This window comes from Danio aesculapii, chromosome 19, assembly GCF_903798145.1.
Source record: "Danio aesculapii chromosome 19, fDanAes4.1, whole genome shotgun sequence".
NCBI lineage: Eukaryota > Metazoa > Chordata > Actinopteri > Cypriniformes > Danionidae > Danio > Danio aesculapii.
Window position 1 is genome coordinate 24332810 of NC_079453.1, and position 22524 is coordinate 24355333.

General features: G+C 36.2%; 1 protein-coding gene across 1 annotated transcript in view; it reads left to right on the top strand.

The window, feature by feature from the left end:
- The first annotated feature begins 6642 nt into the window (after positions 1-6642).
- Positions 6643-22524, top strand: part of ywhaz (tyrosine 3-monooxygenase/tryptophan 5-monooxygenase activation protein, zeta polypeptide) — a 28686-nt gene continuing 12804 nt past the window's right edge. Inside the window, exons 1-3 of the mRNA XM_056479369.1 lie at positions 6643-6751; positions 11946-12248; positions 16950-17073. Coding sequence (XP_056335344.1) covers positions 11958-12248; positions 16950-17073 — 415 coding nt within the window. The 5' untranslated portion in view covers positions 6643-6751; positions 11946-11957. The remainder of the gene's footprint in view (positions 6752-11945; positions 12249-16949; positions 17074-22524) is intronic.

A 22524-nucleotide genomic window follows, 5' to 3' on the forward strand; every position in this document is an offset into this window, starting at 1 on the left:
TTCTTGTTTCTTTTGTTCTTGTTTATGTAAAGCACTTTGAATTACCATTGTGTCTGAAATGTGCTATATAAACAAATTTGCCTTGCCTACACTGTAAAAAAAATCAGTTATTTTACTTTTTTTTTCGGCAGCTGGGGTGCCAAAAAAAAAACCTTAAATAACTGCCATTAAATTACAGAAATTTATCGTAAAATAACATACTGGAAATTACAGAAATTTCTGTAATTTAACGTCCGTTATTTTATTGTAAATGTCTGTAATTTAACGTCCGTTATTTTACTGTAAATTACTTTAATTTAACGTCCCCTATTTTACGGTAAATGTCTGTAATTTAACGTCCGTTATTTTATGGTTAACGTCTGTAATTTAACGTCTGTTATTTTACTGTAAATGACTGTTATTTTAACGTCCGTTATTTTACGGTAAATGTCTGTAATTTAACGTCCGTTATTTTACGGTAAACGTCTGTAATTTAACGTCCGTTATTTTACTGTAAATGTCTGTAATTTAACGTCCGTTATTTTACGGTAAACGTCTGTAATTTAACGTCCGTTATTTTACTGTAAATGACTGTTATTTAACGTCCGTTATTTTACGGTAAATGTCTGTAATTTAACATTCGTTATTTTATGGTAAACGTCTGTAATTTAACGTCCATTATTTTACTGTAAATGTCTGTAATTTAACAGCTGTAATTTAATGGCTGTTATTTTACGGTTAATTTTCGGCACCCCAGCTATTTTTTCTGTGTTTAAATCAAACGGCTTTCATGCTTGGCTAATTTATGCCAAGTATTAGTTTATAAAACATATAGACGTCACAGCATACAATCCAGGATTTGTGCCTGCACTTCATAATCATAAAAAGTGGCAGATTAGCTTTTTCTAATCATTTACTAAGCTTCTCAAACTCCGTCTTTTCCATGTCCTTGTTGTAAATGCTAAACTGTGCATTATAACTTATTGTCTGTGAGTCTGTGTCATTAATGACTCACCAATGACAATGATGGTTTATCAGAGCTGAGCCTGCTGAAGTAGGTGTGTCTGCAGGTGGGGTAAAAATCACTCTTTATGACTCAAAACCTTACATTTGAGAAAGGAAAAATTAAGCAACAACAATTATCCCTGGGTGCTCACATTATAAAAATTACAGCGCGATTTAACATTGAAAAGCATGCCAACAGGACTGAGATCTTAGAATTCTGGTGTGACTGTACTCATAAAGTGGGTTGTAACATTTTGCCGTTCCGACGAGAAAATGTGACCCTGTTAAGAAATTAGAACATGTTCTCTTTATGGACCTCAATGGGAGATAATTGAGACTCTGCTTTTATTAGTATCTCGTTCCTCTGCTCCAGTTTAGAGGCCGAGCGGCTCTGACAGTGTGTTCAGAGCTGATCAGACAATTTTGTCTTCTGTTCTCTGTGCTTAATGTTTTTTCATGTGTGTATGACAACATCTATAGTGTACTAAAGGCACGAAGCATGAAGTACAACACACTGATGTCTCACTGTTTTCTGGGTCAACTATTGCACTACATTATGACACAATTACCACAAAACAGAAGGGTGTAAATGCCAGGCAATTAATACATGTAAGCCAAACAGATCTAAAGAGAACAATGAGTTTTGAGGCATGACATACACTAAAGTGGACAGAAGGGAATGTTTTATGTAAACAACCAGTGTGAGATTTCAAACCAAAAAATATGTATTGAACGATAACTTACAAATATTTGAAAGTAAAATTGATTTAATTTCAGCTACAGTTGCCATGCCACAGCAACTTTTCTCTGTTAAGGGCAAAATAAAAGAAAAAATGGGTTCAAATCAAGGACACGGTCATGACATGAATAGATTTTTTTGTAATACTTGCTCCTTGAAGTTTATTTATATTCCTTGCACACCAAAAAATGTTTTACAAAAGCAGAAAATACTAGTAATAATTTTTTGTATTAGTATTATTATTCATTCATTCATTCATTCATTTTCCTTCGGCTTAGTCCCTTTATTCATCAGGGGCCACCACAGTGAAATAAACTGCCAGCTTATTCAACATATGTTTCACAGAGCAGACGCCCTTTCAGCTGCAACTTAGAACTGTGAAACACCCATACACTCTCATATTTACACACATACACTACGGTCAATTTAATTTATCCAGTTCATTTTTAGTACATGTCACCTGGAGGAAACCCAAACGAACATGGGGAGAACATGCAAATTCCACACAGAAATGCCGACTGACCCAGCTGCGACTCGAACCAGCAACCTTCTTGCTGTGAGGCGACAGAGCTCTTATTATTATTATTATTATTATTATTATTATTATTATTATTATTATTTTATTATTATTATTTATTTATTATTATTTATTTTTTTTATTAAGGACTATTTTCAAATGTTACTTTGACCCTCCTTCCTAAATGATACATTTTGAAGGGCATGTTCCTATAAGGCTTGTCAGTCTAAATGGCCATTTTTTTGACTGGCCACTGTCATTGCGTAGAAATCCCATTGCACAAGAAAAAGTGTTTAGTACGATGACCGAAAGAGCTAAATGTGGTGCAGTTTAAGAAAACAAGTGCAATTACAAAAAGCGCCAACAAATTAAGAAAAGATCTTCCTCTGTTTGACTGCACGCATGCTGCAAATCCTCACAACGCAAACATATTTTTAAAAAACGAGCTGCATTTTCTCACAACACAAACAAATTGATCAAACGCACTGCATTTTCTCAAAACACTGCAAAAAGAACAGAACACAATGGAAATGTTTTAAGGGGACCCAAAAAGTCATGGACGCGCCGCTGTGCCATGACTATTGCTTAGTGGAATTTTAGGTGATCTTTGAAAGGGGAGCTTTTTTGTTTGTTTATTTTAACATCCTGATTTCTTTGTCTTTCTTATTTTATTAGTCTAAATGACCATAACCTAAATAGCCGGTCTGTCATGTTTTGGGGTCTCCTTGAAACATTTCTATTGTGTTTCGTGCTGTTTGAAAATGTTGTGAGAACCTGCAGTGCGTTTTCGTAAATTGTTTGTGTTGTAAGCAAATGCAGCACGTTTTTAAAAATGTGTTTGCGTTGTGATCTTTTCTTAAGTTGCTGGTGCTATTTGTAATTGCACTTGTTTTCTTAAATGGCAGCACCTTAAGTTCTCTCGGCCACCATTGTTTTGATAACACACAACATCCATAAAACAAATACATAATTCACAGACAAATCATTATCATAAATTATTTACTTGTGGTTTATGATGAAGCTATTATCAAATGCTTCATCTCATAACAAAAGATTCATTTGTTATGAGGAGTTTTCATATTGTGTGATGTTTTTAATGTGTACAAGATAATGAAGTTGAAACAAGAGGCAGGTGAACATAATCGGTAACCAAGACAACAAAGCGTTTTGTGTACAAGCAACAGCAATTTTAAAACAAACTACTGTATTATGCTTTATTCCATCATTTTTCTTCTACTTAGTCTCTGATTTATTTGAACCTCCAACTATTCCAGCACATGTTATATGCAGCGGATGCCTTCCAACTGCAACCCAGTACCAGGAAACACCCATACACACTCACACACTAAAGCCTATTTTAGTTTTACATATAATTTACTTATAGTGCATGTCTTTGGATTGTCGGGGAAACCGGAGCACCTTAAGGAAACCCACAAGAACACAGGAAGAACATGCAAACTCCAGACAGAAATGCCAACTGGCCCAGTCGGTACTCGAACCAGCAACCTTCTTGCTGTTAGGCGACGTATTATGCTTTATATTTTCTTTATTCACCATGCAGCTATGTACATACAGTCCAGGCATTGTTGTTTTGTTATCATGCAAGCCTATAGATTGAACACATACAGTGATGTCATGGAAATTGTATATATATATTTATATAGACCTATATAAATTTGTGTGCGTGTGTTTCTTTTACTTTTTATGTGTCCGTTTTATTTTCAGGCCCCTAAAACACAGTTGTCATGTAAATAAATGGTGAAAACACAGACACAAAATTAGTTGAATCCACTGTTGTGTAAATGTCACTTGAAATTCCATGGAAAATAGACTGACGCTGCATTTTTATTTACACATTCCATATAGAACAAAATCACTATAAAATCCCTAAAACTGAAATACGATCATTACAAAAAGTATATAGGCCTACATATGTTTTATGTTTACATATATATATATATATATAAAACCGCAAATAAATGAATGACAAAATGACATTACATGGTCAAAGTCTTCCAGGTTTTAAATATTTTTTACAATACAAATTTAGTGAATGCCATTAGATACAAAGCAGTATTTCAGATCTTCAGTATATGTCATAATATAAGATCATTGGGTGACCATTTTTCGCAGAGACGAATATGGACCCCTGCACCACCAAAATAATTTATTTTTCTTTCTACTCCAATTCCAATTACCTACTCTTGAAATATACAATACATATAAGTCAGGTTTTGAAAAGAATGCCAGGCTATTTTTGTATAAACCTAGCAATTAGCCACAAAAATTTTTTTCTTAAAGTTGGACCCTAAAAACTGCTGAAATACAGGACTGTCCCAGAATCCTTGAAAAGAAAAGGACTGGCCACACTTTTGGTCATAATCAATAAAATATAGAGGTTGAATAATTATTTATACAACAGTTCTGTCGGGTTCTCGTATCTGATTGGCTGTAGCCGTGTAATACTCTGCAATATCAGAAATCATACAGCCTCCTTACCCTTCTGTATTACACTGCCCACATAGAGGAGAAGGGTCTGGTTGACATAGAGTGTCAGCAGATGAATAAACTCACTGCAGTTTGACAAATATTGCAGTTGTTGGACAACATTATGTGCTTTTGAGGCTTTTTGGGCAGGAATGTAGTTGTTTAGATTTCAAATATGCAGTTTAATTATAAGGATAGTGCCTATTTTAAATATTTATCATTTCAGAGGCCGTCGGCATCCATCTGCCAGTCATACTGAGCAGAGCAAAGACGGTTGACGTTGTCCATCCACAAGATAGCGACCGCATAGTAAGCCCTTAGAGGTGAAAAACCCTGTGTAATTTCAACCTACAGCTGATCAAATCCTTTTAAAACAGGTAAGTGACTTTCTAAGTCGATCTCTCTCTCTTTTCTATGTTGTAGTGCTGTATTTATTGACCTTATTCTACAACGTGGAAGTGCACTCGTTTTTGCAATTGTTTTAGGACTTACGATTCAGTTGCTAGAAATAATAAACAGTCAAACTACTTACTCTACAAACAAGTGTTTTCATGACTATGCATAAAAAGTAGAATAATATAATAAGAAAAGATCAGTTTGCAACGTAACGCAGCATTACGAGCTGTTTTTAACCTCTAAAAATGAATGGACGTGAATGAGACTGGAAGTTTCGAGCCAAAAAGATTCAAATGGCTGCGCCCGCTCGTACGCGGAGAATAAGGTGAATACCATAGTCTGGAAGTGTTTCTGACAGGCTTTGCTTTGGCATTTTTGTGGTTAATTATTGTGATGTCCCGATTGCAATAGAGAAATACTGGGAAATGTCTCTAGACTGATGGCATTTCATGTCGTTCAGCCTTATAATCTTAAAATGTGAGCAAAAATTACCTGTTTTGTCATTACTCTAGACATTAAGCTAGAGAATCATTCAAACACTAGCTCTAAAGTGACGTTTGTGAATCAGTAATGATTTCTGCTGTTCTGGCAGATGTGAATGAAGGCCATGCACACCTCCCACCAGTGCTACCCGTGTGATAGTGCTCATATATCTAGTTTGATATATATATATATATTTATTCATTTTCTTTTCAGCTTAGTCCCTTTATTTTTTATTATTTTTTAGGGGTTTTCTTTTCACCTTTATTGACAGGACAGTGGCGATTAACAGACAGGAAAGTATGGGGAGCATCGGCAAAGGACCTTGAGCCGGGAATCGAACTCGGGTCGCCGCAAGCACCTGGGTGCTATATGTCGACAAATATGTGACAAACTTAGTCCCTTTATTATTCCAGGGTCGCCACAGAGGAATGAACCTCCAACTTATCCAGCACATGTTTTACGCAGCGGATGCCCTTCCAGCCGCAACCCATCTCTGGGAAACATCCATTCACACTCACTCACACTCATACACTACGGACAATTTAGCCTACCAAATTCACCTGTACTGCATGTCTTTGGACTGTGGGGGAAACCAGAGCACCCTGAGGAAACCCACGCGAACGCAGGGAGAACATGCAAACTCCACACAGAAACCCCAACTGACCCAGCCGAGGTTCGAACCATATATATATAAATTCCGATGGATTATTACAGCTACTTCTAGTCTTCTAGCCTTTGTTCCAACTCGGCAAATGATTTGCAATTGATTCAGAAGAACCGAATTAGAAGAATAAACAGCCTGTGACATATGAAATGCGAATCTTTGTAAAGATGAGCAGAATATGTATACATTTACTCTTCATCTTTAGGAAGATTCACATTTCATTTGTCAGGCAGTGCATTCTTCTCATTCGGTTCTTCCGAATCAAATGCGCTCCAGGTTATCCTTGCAGCGCACGCCAATCAAAAAGCCGGTTGCCTAGGCAGCGGTTGACGTCACGGCCCCTGCCCAGTCCCTGCTCCAGCAGAGGGTGAGTGGGAGGGAAACCCCGTGGATCGACGGGAACGCTGAGCGGCGCGGCTACAGTCACAGAGTGGCAGCTGATCAGTGCAGACGGAGACCGAGCGACCACTCTCACTCACAGGTTGGCTTACTTTCGTTTCATTCAACTCTATAGTTTAGCCTTATATATTTAAGAACTATAGTTTTTGCTCTGACTCTGGTCATTTAAAATGAACTATATATGGCATTAAACGCGTTGTAACAGCAACTTGCCACAGGGATGCTTCAAAGCTTTTACTTGAGAAAGGATTCATTGGTGGTTCGGTTCAGCACTGATGATACCAAAATAAAAAGTTTGCCGTGAACGACTTAAGAAACGAAGCTGAAGCTTTCATGTCACTCAATCAACGCTATTTTCTTCGTTTTGGCTCATCTTAGCACTTCAAAACGCTTCAGATTTCCAGATAACGGAAGGATGAGTCCTCCGCACAGAAATATCACTTCAACTGTTATTATTCATGTCATGAGCTCCGATTATACGCGTAAAACTGTGATTTATCGTACCCATGCGTAGTCCTGGAAGATTTTTGGCAAGCCAGATCATGTCGTGCTCATTAAGCAAAAAGTAGGGCGTTTACCTCACTGCTTTACTACAGTGGAGTTCCTGTCAGTTGAAGGTATCGACAGTGAGCGTCTGCGAAATTGCTTATTGAAATGAATGGCTGTTTTGGTCTTTTTTTCTGCACACTTCAATACAGTCTCATTGCTTGAAGGGATATTGTTAATGAAACGGGTTTGAACAAGCCGCCCAGTTTAGTACTGGTTTCGTATTGAGACAAAAGCGGACACTAGGAAGGGAAGGTAACATCAGGTAAAGGGTTGGACGGGAGCAGGGCGGGAGCAATTCACGGATAAATTCCCGGATGACTGTGATCAGACAGTACAGATATACATGTGTTGTTTAAACATTGTTAACTGCTTGTTGTTGGGCTGCTGTGTGGACTTCGTGGTCGGCTAGGTCATTTCCGCATTTTTGGACGTTTTTTTTCCACTCCTTTTCTCACACATCACATGCAAAATGAATGGGGGTTGTTTAGGCTGAAACAAAGTCCTCATTTTAGATGAGAGGGTGTTGTTAAACCTGGCATCAAAATATATTTCTGATATGGATTAATGATAAAGACTAATAATTCAAATAAAAAATAGCATTGACATAAAATAGTGTCTGCTTCAATTCACTACAATCACTTTTGCAATTCAGTGACTCTCATGACCCTTGTCAATGAGTAATGTCATTTTCTGTTTCCAAATACTTGATTCAGCGTTTTGTTAACATATATATGTGAACAGTGTATTTGTAATGATTATTAACATAATATATTAGCCTGTCACACCAATGTAGTAAGCAGACATTTTTAACAGTAAATAATAAACTACTGAGCTGCCTCTGGTTGCATTAATTCATTCTTTTTAAACAAATGTGTTGTCAGATGACAAAAATGGAGGAGAACTGAAAAACCAATAAGGCTTTATGGAAAATTCCACCAATCAAAGATTTTTAAAATTAATTTCAAGAAAATGTATAATACAGTTTAGAATAAAGTAAAAGAGAACAGTTCTTTTACACAGTGTTAACATCAGATAAACAGGATACAGAGCAAAACCCAAAAAAGTACATAAAATAAATAATAATGCAATAAAAAGATAGATAAAATTTCAAGTAGCATGAAAGATCTCATCACATTTACCCAAAAAGAAGCACATTTCTTATTATCAGTTAATCGAAGTGAGTTAATGAAATGTTCTATTTCACATAAGAAGTCTATAAAAATTGACCAATCAAACAGTTGCAGTGTGCAAAGCATATCAAAATAGGTTCAGCTCCACCCACTCACTTGAAGCATCATAAAATACTGTTGGTGAAATTATTTAGCTTTTATAGTACCTTTTATTATATTTGCACAATAAATAATTGAAACACAATTTACCCTAATAAATAGTTTTTTTGTGTGTGTACAGGATGCATTATGATGCATAATGGGATTGTAGTCATTTCTCTCAATAAAGCTGTTAAATACAGTCTTTTACTCTTGTGTTTTATTCAGCCATTTTCATTAGTATGAAGATTTTTAAAGGGAGAAATGCCCCCAAACCCCATCCCTAAATCTACCCCTTATTTTGGGATGAGCAGATTACACAAAATGTGTGAATATATTCATACAAATTATCCACCAAATGAAAAAGTTACAAACTGACTTGAGATTGCATTGGTTTTGTCCAAATCTCAAATATTACTTTGTTTGAAATTAAAGATTGTATGTTTCTGATAGTAGTGCTGTTATTTACAGATCAATCGATTTAAATTTTAAGTAGTAATTTATATCATAAAATTATTAGCAGCTGATTTGTCTACTTTTGCTTCTTGAATTGATGGTGCTTAATTCAAGGATGCGGTGTGGGAATTAAGGGTGCGCAAACTCAGATGCGCACCCGTGAACCATACTCAAGTCCGCCTGAAAGAGGTAGTCTGGGATACAGTTTTCTCAAAGTTATGTTTGGTTCACTTCTGATATGAATGCAATCGCACCAAATAACAGAAGTGAACTGCCAACTGTACAACAAGCTTAAGTTTTTGTAGCATTTAATCACGTGTGTATGTCTGTGTGTCACCTAACTTTATCTTGGCGACATATGGGACTGACGCAGTGCAAACATAGTGATAATGTCTTCTTGTCTCGTCCAAAAGCGACTTCTGCTGACATCTTATGTTCTGAACGTCTTTTAATATTTTTTGCAGCAGATAGACGCAAATCGCTCTCTGTATGTTACCAAGACCATAAGATTCAGTAAAAGCAGAATGACCGTGATGTTTGTACGTCTTTCCATGTTAGCGCTTTGGCTTTCGTGGCTGTCACCTAGCAACCGCTGTACACAGAACAGCAGTTTGATGGCGCAAGCGTATCTGGGTTCAGAAGGAAAAAGGAAAGTGTAAACGCAAACCAGTCGATAAGGTTGCAAGGGGGGACAATCAAACTTGGTTTTGGACTAGGCAATTGAAACAAGTGTGAAAGCACCCTAAAGGCTGATTTATACTTCTGCATCGATCGTACGCGTATGCTACGCCGCGGCCTACGCATGGACACATAGCCCTCGCCGTGGCTGTCGCTGTCGCTTACGCGCACCTCTCCAAAAATGTAACTACAGGTCGCAACGATGCGTAGCGCAAGCTCTGTGATTGGTTGGCTTGGTAGCGCTGACGAGTGTGGGTGGGACAGAGAGCTGCGCAAGCCCGATGGAGTGATTGTTTACAAGTGTGGAGTGCCGTGAGGGAGCTCCAGATGGAAAGTTTTGTTTTGTGTTTACCTTTTGGTTAAAGTTGTTGCACGTCCGCCGGTTCCTGTCTTAAAATGAGCGAGTTTGATCCACTTGTACATTAAGGAAGCGTTCAGAAAAAACAAAACACCAGCGTAAAAACTCAACACACAGGAACATAGACACCTCACTGCCAACTAGCGTTTTGAAAGTGTTTTTGCAGAACAACAGAAACAGCGCACAGAAGTATAAATGCACAACTACATGCGTTTAATGCGCCGTGAGTCACGCCAGTCACTTGACACAGAAGTATAAACCAGGCATAAGTCGCAGTCACACAGGAGTTGGAGCACGCAAAGTTCTGTCATACGGGGCTGGGAAAAGGCGTGGTACAAAACAAGATTGTGGCATCTTGTTAAAATGAGTGGTTGCTACATATTTTAAATTTCTGTACTGATTTTTTGGCCTCATTTTGATCTTTAATTGGTCTCAAACATTCATATGATGCAAGTTGTGTCGCTTGTGTTTCTAGTCTGGTCCATTCACATGCGTATGAATGGAAGTCTATAGGGGAAAAAGTGCTGTGTGACCTCGGCTTTAGTTAAAAAAGAAGCCACACAAAATTCACCCAATCAGATGCAAGCACTAAAACTTTTAAATAGTAAAATATAACTATACTCTCTAAAATAAATGTTTTAATAATCATTGGTATTCAATGAGGCTAGTAAATTTCACACTACAACTGTAACAATTAAAAAAACTGGAAGAATATCATTGGAACTTTTTTTTAGCTGGTGAACTACTCCTAAAGGCTGATTTATACTTCATCAGATGCACGCATATGCTCCGGTGCAGCCATCGCGCAGTCACATAGCCCTCACCATGGCTGATGCTGACGCACGCCTTTCAAAAAAATGTAACTACACGTCGCAACGACACGTAGCGCAAGCTCTAATTGGTCGGCTTTGTAGCTTTGACCAATGTGGGTGGGACCGAGAGCCACACTAATCCATTGGAGTAAGTGTTTACAAGTGTCGAGTGCCGTGAAGGAGTTCTAGATGGAAACTGTTGTTTTGTGTTTACCTTATGATCGTTGTTGCACGTCTGCCGTTACTAGCTACTTGTACATTAGGTAGTATTCAGAAAAAACTAAACACCCATGAATAAACACAAAACAAAGAAACATAATCTACTGCCAGCTAGCGTTTCAGAAGTGTTATTGCAGAGCAACACAAACAGCATGCAGAAGTATAAATGCATCACTACACCTAAGGCAGGTACCGTGGTACACGCCGATCACTCGACGCAGAAGTATAAGTCAGCCTTAACATTCATAATGGATTGGATTCTAATTGAGCATTAAAGTTATTCTTACAGTTATCACTCTTGGAAGGGATGTTTCTTTAATGTGGGCAAAAAAGGTTTTATTTCTTGCATTAAACGTCATACATTTATATTATGTGTATTATTGTTGAGTTAAAATTATGATTTATTAAAATAATTTTTGAGCTAACATAATTTTTTTTTATATAAATCAAACATATATAATTTATTATTATAATTATTATTACCATTATTTGTAAATGACTGAATATTCTCAAAGTAGACAAACATTTATTTTATCTTCATTCCCCACTCTTCACAATGAGTGACGTAGGTTGCAAGTGCAAGTGTGTTTTCAAATATAAATTCATGTGTGGCACCATGAGTAATGCTGGTGATGTAATAAAGGCGATCAGACCTTTATGCAAATTAGCAGTAAAACCTTGTGGTTACAGTCAATAGAATTTAAATAGTGGAGGCATTTCCCTACATTTAAGTCTATTCATATCAAATGAGAAATAAACATCGCTTTCCTCTTGCAGTTCAATAATGATTACATATACAGCATGATTGTTTATTCGCAAATATTTGTGTTCTCCTTTTTTAATGTCAAATTAACATTTCCAATTATAGTGTGCTACCACTAATTATAAGCATATTTATAACTGATCATTCAGACTTAAATTGTGTTTCTCCTACAGAACCAAGCAGCCATGGACAAGAGCCAACATGTGCAGAGGGCCAAACTGGCAGAGCAGGCCGAACGCTATGACGACATGGCCGACTCCATGAAGAAAGTGACTGAACTGGGAGAGGAACTGACCGATGAGGAGAGAAACCTGCTCTCAGTGGCCTACAAGAATGTGGTGGGAGCTCGCCGGTCTGCCTGGAGGGTGGTGTCCAGCATCGAGCAGAAGACCGAAGGCAGTGACAAACAGCAGATGGCTAAAGAGTACCGTGAGAAGATCGAAACCGAGCTGAAGGCCATCTGCAAAGACGTTCTGGTGAGCTTTGAAAAGGAAGCAGCCAATGATAGGGATCATAACTGCTACAGAGCTTGACATTTTAAATGGGATATTGCAAATAATGTCAGCACAGTGTTTAATTTTAGTGTTAAGCAGAACTGGGGTTGAAGATAAACAAGTGGGGACAGATTAACTGAGCTTCCTGTGGAATCAATTTCTTCTTCTTTAAAGTTGTCACATTTGAGGTCTACGGTGGGTTAATCATTGAGTTGATCAGCAAAACTGCATGCAGAATCTAATGTGTTTATCTGTGATTAGAGCTCAAAATTATACACAATTAGGCAAAGGTTATATAAATAAATGAAAAGTAGTACAAGATTTATTCAAACTTTATATCTAAGAAATAATCACTGAAGAAAAACATTGAAGTTTGAGAATTATGTTTCATTGTTATTGTAATTTTATGTTGTGCAGCACCAAGTTTGACAAAGAAATTATTTAATTTGTAGTTGATTTAAGGAATTCATTTTAAAAAAGTTGTTTACATGAATTCAGTTGCACAAACAGGTTTTTAATAATTTAAATGTCATTCTATTCAGAATAAAACAGAAAACAATAAATTTACTAATAATAAAAAATGCATGGAATTTGAGAATGTAACACTTTTTCTTAGAATCCCAAAAACACTTTTTTTTGTTCTAAATTTATTGAATTATTAAACTGTATGTTCATCATTAACGTGCTTTTAGATTTCTACATTTTATAAGATGCATTAAAACATAGTCCAAATAAATTCTAATGAAAATATTGAAAAAAATAAAATGACTTTTAGAAAAAAATGGCAAGACACCAAGAGTGCACTTGATAACATTTTTGTTTTATGGAAATTTGTTGAAAATTGTATACAATTTTTGGAATTTCAGAAATGTCTTCTATTTTAAGATTTTAATGATCCTGGCCCTGATTCGGATTCAAAACTAATTCCATTTTGTTTAATTTCTTAAACTCTATTGTAAATTATTATTCGAGGTCTTCAGCCTCTCATTGGTCACTGGTTTTGCCCAAACTGCAACCAGATAAGAAAAACCTCAACCTACCTTCATTGAAAATAAACAGTTGAAGCGGTCAGTAAAATGTTTTTCATTTATTATCATTATTGTTATTTACAGTGAATAGAATAAATAATATACATTAGGAAAAGCTGCAAATAAATTAGCAAACAGTTTAGCCTATTAAAATTTATAGCTATTATAAAGAAATTTATAAAGAAATCAAGCGATCAAATTTCACTAACCTTTTCTTCAGTGTCTAATTGAAACATTCTGATTAAAGAGCTGCAAATGAATCTCTCATTTAGATTTTTTTTTTGTTTACATTAAATAACAGAGGTTTCACTTTAAAAATGCACAGATCTATAATGAAAGCATCCGATTGCTTTTCTAACTTTTTATGATAATTTAAGACAAAATTTGTTGCGTTTAAAAGAAAACCCACCAAGGTCGAAATGTTTTAGATGTTGTTATTATTATTGTGTGTACATGTCTGTGTCAAATGCACACCTAAAACTCTGTCCACTTTCGCTTCAAATTGTGTGTACAGAATCCGTTGAGGAAACAGCATTGATTTATCATTATCGAGCTCGTCTGACAGTCACGAACCGCTACATAAACTGACTATTTTGGGGATTGCATAGGAGAGGCAACGGTGCCTGTAATGGAAAGGAAGAAAATGCCACCATTTTATATTTATTTCAAAGTGTTTTCATGCCTAAATAAAATCGACAGAACAGAACAAATTCACATTTAAGAGTCAGGGGCGTCCCCTAGTGGTTCGTCAGTTGTGCATAGGAAAGATCGGCTCTTTGGTGTTTATTTCCACCTTTCATAGAAAGATTAAAAATACTGGAGAAATACAGGAAAATATCTTTACGGGATGATGGCAATTGTAATATACTGGGAATCCCGGGAAAATGGGAGGGTTAACAGGTATGGTTTGAATGGTCACCTTTTCCTGTAGAGCAGGGGTTCTCAACCTTTTTTACTTCGGAACCCACTTCTTTCTCCGATAAATTTTTGAAGGCCCACCTGTCTGACATTTTCAAATCCGCGTCTGAAGCTCATATGCAGGTTTATTTTACATTCTATGGCAGAAACATCATCGAGACTTGCTAGATCCTCCTGTGTGGGCACGCGTCCGTTATAAAACACTCACAAGACATTAATTTGGACAATTATGCAGATATATTAAATAGTTTAGGCAAAAATACACAAAGAGAGACTTTCACTTCACGCATTGTTTGTGAATGAACAGGTGTGTGTATTATTGCAGACGTGATCATGAGGCTGTTTTTTGCTCTGAGTTTGAAGTAAACAATCAGAGAACAGGAGAAAGTGCATTACTTCGATCATTTTAATATAGCATATTAATAAAATAATAAAATTATAGTATAATACTGAGAGTTAATTTTATGCTATTTCGCGGCCCAGCTGCAGGATTGCTGAGGCCCACTAATGGGCCGCGGCCCACCAGTTGAGAATCCCTGCTCTAGAGTGGTCCTGGATACATCCACAGAAAAGTAAGAAGTGAGACTGAGGCAACTGTATAAGGCTTTAATGAATCAGACAGGACCATGGCCTCTCTGGGTATTGGGCCATTTTAGTTGGACTGCTGCCTAGGGCGTCTTAAACGGTGGCACGTGGAATGTTATGCTTTGCCTTTATGACATTCCTTTCATTTTCCAGATGTTATTTAGACTGCATGCACAAGAATGCGCTGTTTAATTTGGCATTAGAAGGGTAATAGGTTGAAGTTGGCTTCTTCAATGAACAACCTGCTGCTGGAACGTCTTACATGCTCTGAAAAGCTTTACATCTTTGATTCTGCTAAACCTATCAAACCTTAGTGAATAATGAGATGAAGTGCTGTGTTGAATTCTGCAGGTGTGAGGTTCTTGCGCTTTTGCTGCTGGCCCTGATGTTCACTGGAAAATTATGCTGGCAAGAAAGAATGATCTAAAATGATGATTCACATCAAGAATAGCAAGGGGAAAAAAACAAGTGATTTTGCTAAAAGTGTGAAAATAGCAGTTGGGACGAGTGTTGCTGAAAGTACTGTGGTGATTCACCATTTGCAAAGAAGATGTATAATTTAGTAGAATTGTAAACGGCCATAAAGCGAGGACAAAGGACAAGTGGGTGAAGCTGTAAGTAAATGTTTATGTACCAGTTTGAAAATACAAAAGGTTTCTGTAAAAAATTTTACAATACTACAAATGCAATAAAAGGTACATGAAGAAGTGTAAATAACTTGACCAATACACTTCAGATTTCCAATCAAGGCTTTCCAGTAACTATGAAGTTTAATGCATTTCCATAAATTGTTAAAAATAAAAACATTGGCCAGAAAGTGTAGGAACTAGGGATGCTCCGATCAGGATTTTTGCAGCCGATACAGAGTACTGATTCCTTGTCATTGTGATTGGCCAATACCAAGTACCGATTCCTTGTCATTGTGATTGGTCAATACCAAGTACCGATTCCTTGTCATTGGGATTGGTCAATACCAAGTACAAATTCCTTGTCATTGTGATTGGCCAATACCGAGTACCGATTCCTTGTCATTGTGATTGGCCAATACTGATTCCTTGTCATTGTGATTGGTCAATACCAAGTACAAATTCCTTGTCATTGTGATTGGCCAATACCGAGTACCGATTCCTTGTCATTGTGATTGGCCAATACTGAGTACTGATTCCTTGTCATTGTGATTGGCCAATACCGAGTGCCGATTCTGATGCTTCAAGCTTTATAATTCATTAAGCACATTTTCCCTCTAAGTTGACTTAAGTGAAGTTTGCTCCTTACCTAAGAGAATAAATATAGGATGCTGCAAATAATCCCTTCTCTTATAACCATTTAGTGTGGACATGTCATGGTCAGAAGGAGCTTTACAGAAAATAATAGCTAAACTGAAAAAAAAAATGGTAAGAAATTATTAACAATGCAATTTAGAAACCTTGCAAATGATGGAAGGTTTGGGGGGCATATTTGATGCATAAGAAGGTAAAATGTACACCTATAAATCTATTACTTCTTTAGTGCAAGAAAAAGACCTATGATCTACTGTTTGATGCTGTTTGACGTGTGTCTTTGTTTGCTTGTAAACTCATAAACAAACATTTATGATCAGTTCATGAGATCGGCCACGTTGGCAAGTACTGATTGAGTCATGAAATGTGATTATCGGCCGATACGAATCTCCGGCCGATCCATCGGTGCATCCCTGGTGGGAAACCTGACATTTGTTTGTGAACAAGTAGCATATGAGTTCATCCATCTTAGAACTGCTGTTTTATAACCTCAATCTTACATTGTTACTATTTTACTGTGACATACTACTGATATGTGATGTAGTTTGTAGCATCTCTCTGACCTGTTTTCCAGTTTTCTTCAATAGTTAGTCTGTGAAAACTGTTGTCATACGTTTAGGTTCTGAAACATTGTTTTCAGTTTGGTCTCAGCTACAACAACCTTGTTTTTGAAATGACAATGTTCTGATGTCGAATGATATCAAAATACTAGGCTTCAGGGGTCCTGTATGAAAGTGAGCTGATTTCTGAGCGGACTCATTTTTTTGGTATTTAGCCCATTGTGTTTTTGACTTTGCTGCTAGAAGTAGACCATTAGAAAGGTTACCGCCTTGTGTGGTGGATTCACATTTATGTGTTTTTTTTTTCCACAGCATCTGCTGGACAAGTTTCTGATCCGCAGCACATCTCCGGCAGAGAGCCAGGTATTCTACCTGAAGATGAAGGGTGACTATTACCGCTACCTGGCAGAAGTTGCTACAGGAGACGAGAAAACCAGTGAGTTTGACACAGACACTGATTAAATGAGATTAATATAAGATGCACATTTGCCTTTCTTTAATATACCTTATTTTTATTTGAGAAGCAGATCTGGTTTTTGATGTTCAGCATGGCGTCTTTGAGTTTGAGACTTTGCCAACTTGTATATCACTTCTTGCCAGCTGTGCAGCCACACCTCCATCACACATTAGTTTTTCTCATAGGTGACAGTGGAACATGTCTTTACTTGTGCATCCACACCCTTAATGGCTGATTATTGAGGGAATGTTGTACAAAATCTCTTTTAAAACCAAATTGGTTTATGGTATTTTGAAATCATGCATCTTTTTTATGAATTGAATATGTTAATGCTTATTTTTAAGGTGTATGAACCGGTATCATCAAGGGCATGCCTTTGTGTCTTAAAGTGATTGTTCACCCTAAAAAGTAGTGATTGGTCATTCATTTTGAACGAATCTTTTATGTGACTCGAATCTTTTAAGTCCTCTCAGGGAGTGATTCGTTCATTTTTGCATACACTCATTTGTTCAGGTGGTGTAGAAGATTACTTTCTTTTTCGAGTCTTTTATCTAGTTTGAGTCGTTTGTTCATCACGTGAAAGACAGAAGCCAATTATATGCAGTAGAGTTGGAAAAAGATTTGATCTGTTCATCTCTCAAGTCCTCCGAGTCGTCCGTTCTTCACGTGAAAGACAGAAGCCAATGCAGTCAGAGCCGGAAAAAGATTTGATCTGTTCATTTCTTGAGTCCTTGGTTTTGAATCATCTGTTTACATCCTGTCACATGAATAAGGAACGACTCAAAAAACATGAAGACTTGAAAGGTGAACTAATCATGGGTCCTTTCAGCTTAGACTGTGTGCATCAGTTAAGTTTATATGGGACTATCAGTGAAACATGGACTAACGGCTGTAATTTAAAGACATTTCAGAAGAGGCGAGCTGAGCTAACTGTAGACAAAAGACCAGGTAAACAATGAATGATTATTTTCTCTTTTATAAATTGAATTCTATTCTAGACTTGTTTGTAGTGTAATCAGTGTTTGAGCTAGTTTGTAGATGTGTTTGGAAGCAACTCGTAACATTTTTAATTATATCTTTGCAAATTAAACAAAATGACTGAAAAAGATTTGTTCATCTAAATGAACAAGGCTTAAAGGTCAGAATCAGTAAAAAGATCTGAATTTTCGTCACTAAAAAAAAAAAAACCTGTTATTACCCACCCACATGTCCTTCTAAACCAATAAGACGTTCACACGTTCGTAATGCGAATTAAGATATTTTGGATGAAATCCAAGAGCTCTCTGACCCTCCACAGACAGCAAAGTTTATGAAACGTTCGAAGCACAGAAAGGTATTAAGAACATGGCCAAGACAGTCTACATGTGTCATCAGTGCTTCAACTGTTATTTTGTTAAGCTGCGAGAATACTTGTGTGCACAAAAACCAAAAAAGAATCAATTCATTCAACAGCTTCTTCTCTTAAGCATCAGTTCAGGACTCTATGTGTGTTGTTGCTGATGTTTAATTAGTGATAGAATTTTCAACCTGAGTTGAACTATTCCTTTAAAAGGATCCTATTATGCTCTCTTTTTCCAAAATTTAGTCTCAAATTTGTTTGGAATTTTCAGCTCCATATATTTTGCTGACATTTTATTATTATAAAACTTATGTCAAAAGCACACAAAATATACAAGTTAAAAATAGTTTATGTCTGTGAATGTAAAAGTTGTGCAAGAAATTTCATATCTATCAGTATATAAGATCTGTTTGACAGTCCATCTTGGGGTTGGGCCAATAAACGATATTATATCAAATTTCGATAGAATTTATGTCAATAACAATGATAATCTCTGGAATTTTTTTTACTCCATATTGATCTAAGAGTCAATCACACAGCAGAAATGTACAACAAAAGTGTGTCGACGTTAGAGATGTATTAAATTTTCAGCCACCTTTTAATTGACCCTCTAATTGTTGTGGCTTCAGTCATTGTTGGGGTAATCTTTTAAATCTGGAAGCTTTAAGAACTTATATTGAAATATATATCGTTATCGTTCAATGTGAGAAATAATTATTGAGATTGCATTTTTGCCATATCGTCCATCCCTAGTCTATCTAGAATTTTTTTGCGAGTTTAATGGCTCTTGAAATGGAAAAAAAAAATTGAAGATTTTGTATTTTCAGAGCAAAACAAAGAAGCAGATAGTACCACAAGTTTTAAGAAAAGCTGTAACAAAATCAGTCATTTAAAATAAATCCCTGCTAAACACTGGAGGGACTGGTTAGACATGATGGCAACACATTACTACAGCAAAACTCAAGCAAACATCTCCCCTTGGGCATTTCTTAAGTGTTTATTTAAATTGCATATATTCTGACTATTCTGTACATGTCTGGGAGAAACCTCTGGACTACAAATTGAAGTGTCTGAGGGCGAATTAACATTGTAGAACAACATTACTTACTAAAAAAATTTAGAAGTGTGAAAAACATAATAGGATTAGTTAACTTTAGAATGAAGAGTCATTTACTGAACATACTGATGTTCTAAACACACAAGACTAATATTTAAACAAGCTTCATGAAATGCATCCATATTAATCAAGCATTCAAGCATTTAATCAGAGTCTTGTGAAGAGATACAGTTTCTTGATATCATGAACAGATTTCTAAAGGAATCAGTCAGATTCTTTACATATTCAGATACAGACATGTGTACAGGCAGATTATGTGTGAAGCTGAAACATGCGACAGAAACCTCTCAATTTCATTATAAGTATCTTCAGATTTTTGTAGAAAATTAACCAAAAGCTTGTGTGTTTGGAACAACATGAAGGCGAGTAATAGACTGAATTTTCACTTGCAAACGCTGTCCAGTTTGACAGCCCACTAGGTTTTGAAACAGGCCATAATGTTCACATAAGTAGTGTTACATAACTGCCAGTATTACTCTTGAAGTGGCTTTAATATCTTGTTTTACTCAGTTGTTTGTCCTTGAGCGAATATACTGGCTCTGCTCCAAACGCTCTAGCTGCCTACCTTGAGGCTTCACATGCACGCCAACAAGAGGACTGTTGCAAGCCATGTGCAGCCAAATTGTGCTGCTTATACCTTGTTTTAGCCAACAGCATGTCATGAAAAAGACAATTTCGTAATGCATCGCCATAAGCTAAGCATTGGGACATCTCATTATATACTTTATTATACATTACACTTTAATTGAAAGTACAATTCCCGCAATTAACAAACCATTAACCATTATCTCAATAAACTACTAATTTACTGCTTATTTAAGGTCCTGTGAAATTAATGTTTTTTACCTTTATTTTTATTTAGTTTATTTTTTAACAATACAGAACAATAAATTAACAGAAAAAAACATGCTAACATGTATTATTACTTGCATATTAATTTGCACATACATAATAAACCTATAAGTACACCACATAAACCTGAATGTAAAGTGTTATAAAAGTGATAAAGGAAAAAAGCCAAATGCATAAGATTGCTATATCATTTCCAATAACCATTCACCTAAATGGGGATGTCTTTATATTCCCTATATATCAACTATTTTTCCCAACCCTTACTGAAAATTACTGAAAATATCCATTTTCATCCTCAAGATAAATGTCAGGTTTTTTCCATTACATAATTTTTTTTAATAATCATAAACCACTGCTTAAGTTTCAACATTAAGGGCCCTATCATACACCCAGCGCAAGGAGCAACGCAATTGTTGTTTGCTAGTTTCAGCTTGACGCAAGAGTCGTTTTGACGTTTTGCGCGGAGCTGTATTTTTGCAAATGCAGTTGCGCTCATTTGTGCGCCCATAGGCGTTCTGATCTAAAAAAGGAGGTGTGTTGAGGCGCATTGCTGGCGCGTTGCTATTTTGAGGAACTTAAATAGACTGTTCAACAGACCAGAACAAAGCTGGTCTATTGTCCAGCGCAGAGCGCGTTAGTTGTGCGCCTCGCTTACACATTGCTTAATACACACAGGATGTACAGCAATACGTAAATCTTTACTAGCCTACATAAATATAAAAACCATACTTTCATGCCTTCATCTCGGGGGGGCTTTTACAGTTTATTCGTAACAATTTGCTTTTGTATAATGTTATCATTTAGCAGTATTATTCATTTTATGTATATTTATGTTTGTTTTATAAAAAACAAGCTTAGATTTGTCAGGTTTTAGACCATATGGCGCACAGCATGTGTATTTGGAAATAAATATTTGGAAATATTTTTGTTCATTTATTCGTTTGCTGGAAATTAGAACTGAATTTAGAAATAGTTTTGAAACAAATCTTTGCGCTTAACAAACTAAATTAATTATGTAGGCTAATGGATATCTGTGTGTACAAGACGGAGATGAGACTCTGATTGGTTTATTCTCAAAACACACCTATAACTCATTAAGAGAAAAAGCTCAACCCTGTTAGACTATGCGCCACGGCACAAAGTGGATTTTTCCATCCTTAAAATAGCAAAAGTGGATTCTGACACGCCCTTAATGCGTTTGCGCCCTGCGCTTTGCACTTTGCCCATGGATCATCAAAATAGAGCCCTAAGTCTTTAAGTTCCTTGTTATAGTCTTTTTGCATGCCACAAGAAGAATCTTACACAAATATTAGTCGCCTATGGAGTGTCCTTAATATCTCCCATAAACAAAAATAGTACAGTCCTAGGAACACTGTATAAAAAATAGTTTTTTGTTAATTTATGTTAGTCTTTAGGATTTCTTTAAGCTAGTGTGCTCCAAAACAGTGACAATATTCACAATTGGAAGTTAAACATACAGCTACTATACGTCCCGCCTTGTCTTCGCGTTTCGGTTGAGATTACGGCAAATTTTGAATAAAAATGTCTTTGTCAAATAGCACATTATTTCGTTTTAGCATCGATATCGCAGTGTGATCATTCACAATAATCACATCGCAGGATATGCAACATTGAGTTTGTATTATAATTTATCATTTTCTTCAGTGTGAGTACCTGTAATTGCAAAATGACTTTAAATTCAAGTAGAAGAAATTGTACTTTTTTTGGGACCATAACTACGATTAATTTTATTTCGTTTTTATCACTCAGTTGCTGTACTTGAATACTGTTAGACTCTGGAAATAATAAACACTTTATTTCAATTTGATCATTTTCTTGATTATATTTATATATTGTTATGCATGAAAATATTCACAACACATGCACACACAGAAATGCACTGCAAATAGCACAGGCCACAATGAAAGTTTATAGATTATTTATTAGATTTTATGGAGATGCGTTCCCACTGCAGAATCATCCCAATCAATCTAACATTATACATATTTTTTCCAAATAGAGATAATAAATCATCTGGTGAGATTGTATTCACATCGCAATGTATATCGCAAAGTAAAAAAATATCGCAATGTTAGTTTTTTCCAATATTGTGGAGCCCTAA